We start from the raw sequence: 12,302 nt of genomic DNA, 5'->3' as shown, positions 1-12,302 counted from the left end.
AGAAGGCAATGTGCAGAAATTGTATCAGAGAATTGGTGGAAGAGGAAACATCTCAACAATATAAGGATTTGTTTTCTTCGGTTAAAGAGCTGACAAACTCTTTGAGTTCAGTCAAGTCCATCCTGATACAAAACCCTCCCGCACAGACCGAGCCTCAGAACTTACCGCCCAGCCCCAGGGCGTCGTCATCCAGACAGGTGGAAACTGAAGAGTCTGGAGACGAAGGGGGTAGTACTCTCATCTCCTTCAGGGATTCTGAGGAGGAGGAAGAGGAAGAAGATAGCAGGGGCTCCAAATTCAAGCTATCACTAGAGGAAGTAGATGATATTTTAAAAGCAATCTACACTACTCTAGAAATTCAGGAAGAAAGAGTACAACTGTCAGTTCATGACAAAATGTACCAGGGGTTGGACGAAACAAAACGGCGAGTTTTTCCTGTCCACAGGGTCCTCTCAGACTCAGTGGGAAAGGAGTGGAAGGACCCAGAAAAAGCCCCTTTCTTCTCTAAAGCTCTCAAAAGAAGGTTTCCCTTCGAAGATAAGGACTCAGAGGTTTGGAATAAGAAACCCAGAGTCGATGCAGCTTTCTCGCAGGTATCCAGACGAACGGATCTAGCCTTTGAAGATATGGGGATCCTTAAAGACCCAATGGACAAAAAAGCTGACTCCATCCTTAAAAAAGCTTGGGATGCTGCGTCAGTCAGTCTAAAACCAGCAATGGCAGCTACGGTGGTGGCCAGGAATCTGGAATGTTGGGTAGAGAAGCTGAAGAGCCATATTGAGGCGGGGACACCCCGCAAGGATCTCTTAGAGTCCTTTCCACTGATCCTGAATGCAGTCAAATACATGGCGGATGCATCAGCAGAATCAGTTAAACTGGCCGCTAGGTCTTCGGCTCTTGTAAATTCAGCCAGGAGAGCAGTTTGGCTGAAAACATGGTCTGGGGACACTGCCTCTAAGGTCAAGCTGTGTGGTCTTCCCTTCTCGGGTGACTTGCTCTTTGGTCCTGATTTAGAGTCTGTGCTGGATAGAACAGCCGATAAAAAGAAGGCTTTTCCAGTTAAGAAAAAGCAGATGGCTAAAAAGAATTTTCGTGCTTTTCAGCAGTCCCATAAAAAAGACCAGGAGCACAAGAGCAGATGGGGTTCACAGAAGGGCAAAGGCAGGGGTGGAGTCCTCTTTAGATCTCCCCCAGAGCAGTCCCCTAAGAACAAGTGACAATATCTCCCCAGTGGGGGGGAGACTGTCAGCTTTTCGCGAACAATGGGACAGGCTGTCTCCAAATCTGTTCGTGAAGAGCGTTGTCGATCAGGGGTACAGGTTGGAGTTTTCAGAACCACCCCCGAGCAGGTTTTATGTGACAACATTGCCAAGGGATCAGGAGAAGGCCTCTGCAATGAAGCTGTTGTTACAGGAGCTGATACAGCAAGAGGTTCTGATTCAAGTCCCAGTAAGCCAGCAGGGCGGGGGTTTTTATTCACATATTTTTCTGGTGAAAAAACCCTCAGGGAAGTACCGTCTAATCCTGAATCTGAAATTCCTGAACAGGTTCATTCGGTACAAACATTTCAGGATGGATACAATTTTCTCCATCACAAAGCTGTTGACCCCAGAATGCTTCATGGCATCCCTGGACCTAAGGGATGCCTACCTTCATATACCAATTCATCAGGCATCGCAGCAGTTCCTGCGCCTGGCATTGAAGGTAGGGAGTTCGGTATGGCACCTCCAATTCAGGGCTCTGCCGTTCGGACTCTCGTCCTCTCCCAGGGTCTTTACGAAGATTATGGCAGAGGCTTTGGAACCCCTGAAATTGAAGGGGATTCCAGTTGTTCCTTATCTGGACGACCTTTTGTTTTTTGCAGACTCCAGGGAGCAGGTCCTAGTCAATCTCCAGAGGGCCCAGTCTCACCTCGAGGGCCTGGGATGGCTTCTAAACCTAGAGAAGTCAATCCTGACCCCCTCACAGGAAATGAAATTTCTGGGGTATACATTAAATTCGATTCTCCAGAAAGTTTTCCTGCCGTTGGAAAAACAGGAAAAGTTACAGCTAGCTGTACAGCGGATACAGAGCAACCAGACAGTCTCAGTCAGGATGGCTATGGCAGTTCTGGGCCTGCTTACGGCAGCAATCCCGGCTGTTCAGTGGGCCAGGTTCCATTCCAGACCCCTTCAGAGGGAGGTTCTGTCAAGCTGGTCCCATCAGGATCCTTTGGAAAAACAGCTAAAAATTTCGTCAAAGACGAAAAGGGCTCTTTGGTGGTGGAGAGACCAGGCAAACCTCTCAAGGGGCCTGGTGTGGACCTTTCCTGTGGACAAGCGCCTTACTACAGACGCAAGTGCCTGGGGCTGGGGAGCCCATCTGGATGGTCAGACATCTCAGGGGGTCTGGTCCAAACAGGAAGCTCAAAGATCATCCAACTGGAGGGAGTTGAAGGCGATCTTTCTGGGTTTAGTGGCATTTCAGCAGAGTTTGAGAGGCCACCATGTTCAGGTGTTGTCAGACAACACAACAGCGGTTACCTACATTATGAAGCAAGGGGGAACCAGAAGCAGGAGCTTGATGGAGCTGGCCAATCTGTTGTTAGCCTGGGCAGAACAGAACACAGCCTCACTATCGGCAGTGCATCTGAAGGGCTCTCAGAATTTGTTTGCGGACCTCCTAAGCAGGCGCAAATTGCTAGAGGCAGAATGGAGTCTGAATCAGGAAGTGTTCCTGATGATCTCCGAGGCCTGGGGGGTTCCTCAGGTAGACCTTTTTGCCAGCCAGCAGAACTCAAAGGTGGACAGATTCTTTTCTCTTCACCGAGGAGATGCAGCAATAGGGTTGGATGCATTCGCTCACCCCTGGCATTACCAGCTGTGCTATGCCTTTCCCCCCTTTCCTCTAATTCCACTAGTACTGAGGAAATTCAGGGAAGAAAGGACAGACTTAATACTAGTCACTCCTTTTTGGCCAAAAAGACCCTGGTTCGCGGGTCTTCGAAACCTAGCCTCGAAGCCCCCATGGAGGTTACCACTCAGAAAAGATCTGTTATCCCAGGGGACAGTAAGTCATCCAGAAGTGGAACTCCTGCAGCTAACCGCCTGGTTTCTGAGGAGGACCTGTTAAAGGCTAAAGGTCTCTCAGATAAAGTAGTAAAGACCCTGCTGTCCAGTAGGAAGGCAGTTACACAGGCAATTTACATGAAGGTCTGGAAAAAGTTCAACTCCTGGTGCAGTTCTAGAGAACTCAAGGTCAAGAGCACGGTGTCCGTCTTGGAGTTTCTCCATGAAGGAATGGAGAAGGGTCTCGCAGCCAGTACCCTGAAGACTCAGGTGGCTGCCTTATCAGTTTTCTTTGAAAAGACTTTATCTAAAGAAACTTTAATTTCTAGATTTTTTAGGGCTCTTGCTCGAAATAGACCAGTAGCCCTTAAAGACTTTCCCAGTTGGGATTTGTCTACAGTTTTACAGGGTCTCTCGGGAGCACCGTTTGAACCCTTACAAGAAGCTTCTTTACAGAAGGTGGTTTTAAAAACAATCTTTTTGGTGGCCATCACCTCGGCCAGGAGAGTCAGCGAGCTCCAAGCTCTAGCTATTACAGAACCCTTCCTTAGAATTTATCAGGACAGGGTGGTACTGAGGACGGATCCAGCATTCCTACCGAAAGTATCCTCAACTTTCCATCGATCACAGGAAATAGTGTTACCTACATTCTCTGCAAGCCCAGCAAATGCAGGAGAGGAAGTTTTTCACACATTGGATGTGAGAAGATGTCTTTTACAGTTTCTGAAAGTTACTAAAGAATTTAGAAAATCAAACGCCCTCTTTGTGATATTTTCTGGATCACGCAAGGGGGAGAAAGCTTCTAAAAGTACGCTGGGTAGGTGGCTTAAGTTGGCTATAACAGAAGCCTATAAAGCAAAAGGAGAAATACCTCCCTCAGGTATTGCTGCCCACTCTACTAGATCCACGGCAGTTTCCTGGGCTGAAAGGGCCGGTGCCACGCCTGAACAAATCTGCAAGGCTGCCACTTGGTCCAGTTATTCGACATTTCTCCGGCATTACCGGTTAGATCTACTGTCTGCAGCAGATCAGGCCTTCGGCAGGAAGGTACTGCAGGCAGTAGTCCCGCCCTAGGGTAAGTTTCTCGGTTATCCTCTCCGGGGTTGTCCTGAAAGGCGATTTGAGAAAGACTCAGTTAGACTTACCGGTGACGGTATTTCTAAGAGCCTTTCAGGACAACCGTTACTTCCCTCCCTAGGTTATGCTTAGTAAATGTATTAAGTTCTACCATGGTGTTGTGCTTTCTGTGCTTTGTTTTCCAGCGTCGGAAGGCCACAATAACTGAAGCCATGGAGGAGGAGGAGGTGTTTTTAAAGTGGGCATGTGTTTCCTGATTGCAAGGTGGAGCTACTCTCTCCGGGGTTGTCCTGAAAGGCTCTTAGAAATACCGTCACCGGTAAGTCTAACTGAGTCTTTTTCACGTTTTGTGAACTGTACTTTAGTGCTAAAAGATAAAACAAGTGTTAGGAATTGCTAGTACTTTGTTCTTCTGACGCTTGTAACCTTGGCTTAAAGACGCCATCTTAATTTTTAAACTCCATTTATACTTTGTGTATGTAAGGCAAGGCTTCACTAGCTATTTTAAGAGCCTTTTTAAAGGTCAGGCTTTTTATATTGAGCCTATATATTGGGTTATAGCTTTGCTAGATGTCTGATCACCATAATATGAACTGTGTATCATGACTGTACATACTGTAATACTCATGTAAAAATGACATGTATAAGCCAGTGAATGGCAGGCATTTTAACATTTTGAAGCTCCTTGCTGCCACAATGTTTCACAAACTAAAGAATCTCAAGCCAGCTGATGTGTACTTGGCTCAGGACGACAAGAAGTCTTGATGTAATCGGATACAACTGGTGATCATTATAAGAAATCTAGAGATTCATTTTGGCTATAAGATCACTTTTTTATTTATTTTTTTGTAACATATTTAATGTCTTGCAGAGTTTAGATGATGCATTGAAAAAGGCACTCTCAAGCAACTTGGAGGAAGTAGTTTTGGCATTGATGAAAACCCCAGCCCAGTATGATGCACATTGCCTGAAGAATGCCGTCAAGGTAACGACACAATAGCATGTATTAAAAGTGAAAATGCATGTAGCATACCAATGTGTTCATGATGGATAAGCAGTTCGTGTGTGTGTGTGTGACCATCTGTAGCATTGAAGAAAAATCTGTAAGTTGCTTTGACACTGCCCTTACATGCAAACAAAAGTGTGCATTAAACTCAAACGCATGGCAGAAGCATCCATTATAAACATGTGGTGCAAAAGGGCCCTTACAGTATGTACACTTTGTAGAGTGCTCTTGTGTTTTTTTTTTTTTCCCCACCATAATAGGTAATCTAATGTTGGCATGGGTGCTGGTGCTCCTGGTAAAGGCTCCACATATATTTGGATGAACGTGAGAAATTTTGAGTAGTTAACGCACAACCATCCCAGAATACACATTCAGATGACTTTTGATAGCTAATGGAAACTTTGGTTAGATGGTCTTGTTCTACTCCAAATTGCAAATCACACTGAACTTGGTATATTTTTCAGTTCATGAGTATATGAACAAAAGGTCCGCCACATATTTTTTATTTATTTTTTTTATTTAATTTTTTTCTTTAGGGACTTGGAACAGATGAAAGTACTTTAATTGAAATTCTTGTATCGCGGGACAATCGTGAGATCAGAGAAATTAATAAGGTTTACAAAGAAGGTAGGCAAAGTTATTAGTAAAATCCATACTGTTGAATTGTTGAAATAGAAGTTGTTGGCAAATGCTGTTTATGATCTGGCACTATCTATTCTAAAACCTTGCAGGTTAATTCCATTCAAAAGTGGTGATTTTTATTTTTTCACCTCCACTGCAAGAAACCAGACCCCTTTTTAATTTTTTCATGAAAGGGATTGGTTATGAAATGTGAGCATCTGAAATCTTGCCAGCCTAAAACGCAAAGCTTTTGACTGACTTTAATTTTATATGTTCCAGTGTGCATTTACAGGTTAAATAGTGTGCTTACTATAAAGTACAGCATTTTGGTATACAATTACAAAGCTAAAGCTTTTAAGATTTGTTGCTTACAAGAAACCTGTAGAATTTGAGTTTCAATCTGGATATACTATATAGGGCCAATCTGTTTAGCAGTGTGGAAAGACTTAAATCAAAATATACATTTACTAAATTAAGTTACAAAAAATTAGCATGTGAAACACTTTGTGGCAATTCTATATAGGGATTGAGGAGTCTAAGGATTATTTGGGCCTTGCTGGTCACCTGTATTAAATATATTATATTTAAAGCATAATTGAACTCTTGGTTTTAATTATGCCAAATACGTTTGCTTTGACGCACATGGCATGCATGCAAAGCCCCACATTTTTCTTTAAAGATTAACCAGAGCAGAAAATAATGTCCCTTTCCAGCATGGGGAAAGGAGCTCTTAACCTTGACGGGGAAGTTGTGGTTTCATTGAAGGAGTCTACAGCTCTGCAATCAGCAACATGAATGCTCTGCTGATCAGAGTCCCAGCAGGGGCTGTCAAACCTCCTGCAGGAAGACCATTGCTTCCAAACCAAAAGCAAGGGTCTCTTCCTGTGGCTGCATTTTTAGAAAAGCTTGTAAAAGTCCTCTTGCATGTAATTTTGTTGGCGTTGCACAAACAAATGGCCTGTTAATGCACATGAATGAACAGACACTGCAAGTTTGTTTACATCACAATGCATTGTAATAGGTTACTGTGGGTTGTGCTGTAAGGCATCACATGTATATTAGTGGTGTTGCTTTTAGAGTGTTTTTTGGTTGCCTTTGTAAATGAGCCCTGATACTTGGCACACCTTTATGTTGAGATGCACCTGAAATCTTTAACCAGCTATAAGTTACATGGCTGTATGATGCGTGCGTGTCAAGGGATCCACTGTGTGCTCCTTGCCTGTTAACTGGGGAGCCATTACTAAACTTTAGTATAACTATTAGGCTTTTACCCCAACCAATTGCAAAATATTGCAAGATGTTTTCTTGTGAAGCACTGTCCCTTCCATGACAAATTGGGTAAACAAAATCATCAAAGTGTGCAAATGGGTAGAATAAATTGACTCTTAAGACTAGCTTCTGCATGTTGGATTAAATTGGGGCACAGCTGGTTGCATTAAGCAAGGTGTCTTTGTTTCCCCCCTCAATCAGATTTTAAGAAGGAACTTGCAAAAGATGTTGCTTCTGACACATCTGGAGACTTCCAAAAAGCCCTTCTAGCACTCATTAAGGTATTTGTGCATTTTATGCTAATCAGATTGGTATGTATTGCTTTTTGTATGTACATTGACAAGGTATGTGGATATTACAAGTGACTTGTAAACTATTACAACCCATTAAGTTTAACATGGAAATAAAAAACCTTTTTGTATAGATATAAGAAAAATAGAAATCCTAACCCCCTCTGCCTTGTACATGAGTATCTTCCCTCTTGGCTGCATAAGAGCTGGTGGTGGGAGAAGCAGCAGTACACTGATCTTCCCAGTGTGTGTGCACATGTCAGGAAAAGTCTGATCAGTGTTGGCGAGCACACTGAGTTCCCAGCAGCACTGACTAAGGTATGGTCAATTTTTAATAGGAAATTTTAATTTTAATTGGCAAGCAGAGGGACTGGCAGGTATGCCAGGAATTCTAAAGGGAGCAATACAAGGGGAACAGGATACTTTCTCGTACATGGTACAGCAGGCAATGCTGGGTAACAAACTCTTTAAGTCAAACGTGATTAGGATATGATTGTAATGCAAAACTGATTAAAGGGGCTTCTAGTTTTTCTGATGGAGCCAAAATTGCACGCTGCAGTAGATATAAGGACACACAGGAACAGTGCTTTACCAGTGTCGGATTATGCCCACCTTTTTAAAGTGGTTGTAAACCTCAGACAAATGAGAACAAAGCATATCCCTCTATAGTGTCTCTCAATCCCAGAGCACAAAGTGTCTGCTGCCTTATTCCCCTCAGCAAGAGTCCTTTTTTACAAGTTTTCCTGACACCGAGGTTAAAAGTGAGGGACCTCCAGCTTGACGGCCTCACATCTGTTCATGTGTGAAGGAGGTGTCCCTTTCCTCCAATCAGCTCTCATTGAGCTCTGCAGCATTTAATTTCAGCTCACTGGCCTTTCTATTGACAATAACAATGGGGCATGATTCCTCTCACTAACACCAATTGATGGGGGGCACTATTCCTCCTAAAACCAAAGACAAGTTGTTGTTTAATTCCCCTATTGGGCCTTTTCTACTCCTAATGGCCATAGTCTGGCCCTTTTTGTTCCAAAGTTTGGAGACCCCTGCTATAGGGGAACAAATGTCAATTAGGCAGAATGCTTGTGAAAACTTACCAATGGCTTTTCTGCATCCATGCAGTGTGAACTTGGGACTTTAAATGAGTCACATGACTTGACATTTTGTAAGGACTTAAGCCCCCCTAGATGTGTATCCGTAACCTCCTACCCATGACACACCCGCCTCCAAAACCTGATCCCCCACCTTTAATAAACCACGGACAAGGTATGGAGTAAATGGCCAACTGGCCTTAATTTATTAACAAAAATGTATCTAGTTTAATAAAATACCATAAATAACTTTCAAATGTAAACCTTCCCAGCCTTTAAACGAGTCATGGGTACCAGCATAACACACTGGTCACTGCGAATGACTTCCCACTTTTGACCTCTTGACCTCCCAGATGGTATCCCCTGTCTTCGGAGGCTATACCCAAACCATCAGTGACCTACCCCTTTTAACCCTTCCAGGTTAACAACTCTTAACCCGAAAGTACATTAACCACCCCCATCCCATGGATGGGTACAACAGTCTTTTCTACCTGAAATCCTCCCCTTTCCTACTCAAAAATCCCCAAGCGCCGCCTGCAACCCACCCCTATAACCCCCAACATAACACACTCGTCATAAACCAGGGAGGGTGGGTGGGAATCGATTCCTCCTCCGCTCTCCGAGTGGAAGCATGGTACGCCGCTATCTCGTACCATGCCATAGCTCTGCCCCTCAGCTCCACCTGACCCCTCCTCTTAAAGCGGCCCCCGGGGCTACTAATTAAAACGGCGACAGGGCTGTCCTGCACCTGTCATGCCGTCCCTCCGCTGACCCCCCCCTCCCCCCCTTCAGGGGTGTATGGCTGCAGGACTCTCTATATAAATGATCACATCACCCATTTTAGTGTGTGTGTATATGTATGTATGTGTGTATATATATATATATATATGTGTGTGTATATGTATATATATATATATATTTTATACTGAGTTTGTCCTGGGAGCTGGAAAAAGGCACACATAGACCTAAGCATAGCCCCAAAGGAATATGGAGCTCCATGTTATACTCTGATGCAGAGTAATGCCTATAACAGTATGTGTTCACTGTAGCTGTTAACATGGAAATGCATATTCCATAACCATATGTAGAAATGGTAACAGTGGGTAGATGGTGCTGCAGATGAACCATAACCTTGGTGCACAGAAGGCATAACACCATGGTGTATGGTAAGTGTTGCATGAACCCACCATGCAAGTGTTCCTATTGGAGAAACAGGAGGTAAACCAGAATCTTGTAGACATAGTAAAGTGCAGAAGGGAGTGAATATATTGTGTAATAAAAGTAGTGATCAAGACCTACCAAGCCAGTAAGATGGGATGGGGAAAAAGCTTCCAGAATGATGCCCTTAGGTGGGCACTAAAAACCATGATACAGGTGTTGATTGTATGTCCAAGAGAACCTGAAAGGACTAACAACAAATAGCTGTCCTTGATTGGTGCACACGTATTGCCTTGCAGAGTGGCCAAGATATAAAAGCCACTCCAGTGCCATGATGCTCCAAAAGTGGCTGTCATGCATGGCGCCAATGCGCATTGGGATACGCACACGCACCACAATGGGTAGAGGGAGGGCTCAAGGTGCGCATCGCAGCTCCCAGGTTCAAACAAGCAGGCAGTCCCACAGAGCCTGACTGCATTAGAATGAACCCAATAGTGTGAGAAACAAGGTGCTAAGTAAATGTAAACATTAGATCTATAAATCCTTTCAATACAGACCAAAAAAGTCTGCCATCAATTGTAAGACTATATACAAGCTCATGAATAGTAGTTAAAAATTACATGTCAGTCATATACCTCATCCCTAATTTTTACCCAAGTCGTTGAAATTATGTTCAAACGTGTACATATTTTAACGGAAGCTGTACCACATTATGTTTAAATCACGTGGTTCCATGTTGTACATGCACTTGCATTCAAATTTTGTTTTACACTTTCTAGGGTGAACGCAATGAAAGTGCACCTCTGAATGATGAGCAGGCTGACAACGATGCCAGGGTAATAAAGTGGCCACTGATCCATTTTTTTTTTTTTTTTTTTTTTTTTTTTAAATTTTAGTGTTTTGCCTGTACAGTAGATCTGATTTGTTGAAAAAAATTTTTTTTTTTTTGCTTTTGCAGGCTCTTTATGAAGCAGGAGAAAAGCGCAAAGGAACAGATACAGGAGTTTTCATAAATATTCTCACTTCAAGGAGCTTTCCCCAGCTTTACAAAGGTAGAGGCCAAAACTAGAATCCTTTCAGTGAATGCAAATTGAGTTGTGATTGTATTGTTTACCAGTAGGTTCTGAAATCCAGGGCTGGGACAACTGGTGGGCAGGAGGGGCAGCTCCCCTGGGCACAATTGTATACTGCAAGGATGGGGGCACTTCCATGCTGACTATATAGCTGACAGGAGTATTGACAGCTGCATCAACACTCCTGTCAGATGAAAGCGCTTGGAGCAGTAGAGCCAGGTAAAACCAATAAATATTCATGGCACAATACATTCCAAATGAATATAATTACAAAACAATACAAACAGACAACTGTGTATCAATCATGTAGTGCAGTATCAGAAGGGAGACCCCCAAATAAGAAATTTCACAAATAAAATTGATACAAAAATGCACATTAGAATTCACCAAACGCCATGCCAAAAAAGTCACAGTAGACCTAATAGATGTGGTTCTCATGCAGGCCTTGCCCAATATTAATACCCAAGGATTTCTCACATGTATAATGTATGCTCACCCCGTCTGTGAACTCAGGTTTTATGCTTGAGTGTTTTTAATGCCTCCTCTGATACAGGGGTCTCCCATGTACAGCCTCTGTTCTTGCAATGAGTCCACACGAATAAGAATATTCCTATTGACAAGCGGATGACTACTGGGGGTAGGATCCTCCTAAGCCTGCATATGAGGGAGGCTCAGTTTGTCATCTTTGCCCCTTGGCATTGGGTGACCTTGTCTTGGCACTGGAGAAATTACTTGTATCTAGATTTTCAGAATTCTATTTCATATACAGATTATAGGCTCTCCCTCTAACTGTTCTGTGTATTTTGGTGTAATTTGCAATCTGAAAACTGAATAATAGACTTGCATGGAGAGAGGTATGAAGTGTAAAGCCAGCCATACATGGATCAAAAGTTGGTTGGTTCAGCAGACCAGCCAAATTTTGACCCATGTATGGCAGAGCTGCACTTTTTTGGCTAAAATGAGAATTTTTTTAATTTTGCTTGGATCACTATTCTCGCGGCATAACATTCAAAGTAAAACAAACTGGGCTAACTGGTGTGTTTTTTTTTTTTTTTTTTTCCCCCAAAAATTGTGTTTGAAAGACCGCTGGGCAAATAGTGTGACATAAAATATTGCAACAATTGACATTTTTATTTCCTAAGGTCTCTGCTAAAATGTTTGGGGGTCCAAGTAATTTTCTAGCCCAAAATATTGATTGACACTTCTTTTAAGTTAGAAAGATTTAGACTGGTTAAACTTCCTGCATTTACACGTTTTTAAAAACTGCCTGGATTTTTTTTTTCCACACAGAAGTTTTATCCCTTTGATCTAAGAGGGAGGAGTTGGTTACAATGTTTCTTGTTGAAAACTTGGCACTCTGTTTTTCAGAGCTGTGTGAGCAGATAAGTCTCTGCACTTATGACAGAATCTGCAAACTCTGCAATAGAGATGGTCAGGGGGGTTGAACCGAGATCACGTTTTTTATTTTTACTAATGTATGGGCACTGTATAGAAGTCAATCTACCAATGTACTTCTGTACAATCGCCCTGTCAGATTTTTCAGTGCTGCAGGCTATAGCCAGCAATGCCGATTGTTTTCTGACCTGTATGGTTGAAAGAAAAGGCTAATCTATAGACTGGTTTAGGCAAATGGTACAGCCTGTTTATACAGGTGTGTGTGTGTGTGTGGTTGT

General features: G+C 43.0%; 1 protein-coding gene across 1 annotated transcript in view; it reads left to right on the top strand.

The window, feature by feature from the left end:
- The window catches only part of LOC143973986 (annexin A1-like), a 35,347-nt gene that overhangs the window by 11,733 nt on the left and 11,312 nt on the right, over window positions 1–12,302 (top strand). The window contains exons 5-9 of the mRNA XM_077474935.1: window positions 4,996–5,109; window positions 5,667–5,757; window positions 7,222–7,301; window positions 10,336–10,392; window positions 10,515–10,608. Of these exons, the coding sequence (XP_077331061.1) occupies window positions 4,996–5,109; window positions 5,667–5,757; window positions 7,222–7,301; window positions 10,336–10,392; window positions 10,515–10,608 (436 nt within the window). The remainder of the gene's footprint in view (window positions 1–4,995; window positions 5,110–5,666; window positions 5,758–7,221; window positions 7,302–10,335; window positions 10,393–10,514; window positions 10,609–12,302) is intronic.

Source organism: Lithobates pipiens, unplaced genomic scaffold (assembly GCF_037356315.1).
Source record: "Lithobates pipiens isolate NorthernLeopardFrog02 unplaced genomic scaffold, aLitPip1_a1.2 Scaffold_13, whole genome shotgun sequence".
Lineage (NCBI taxonomy): Eukaryota > Metazoa > Chordata > Amphibia > Anura > Ranidae > Lithobates > Lithobates pipiens.
This window is presented reverse-complemented; position numbering and strand designations above follow the sequence as displayed.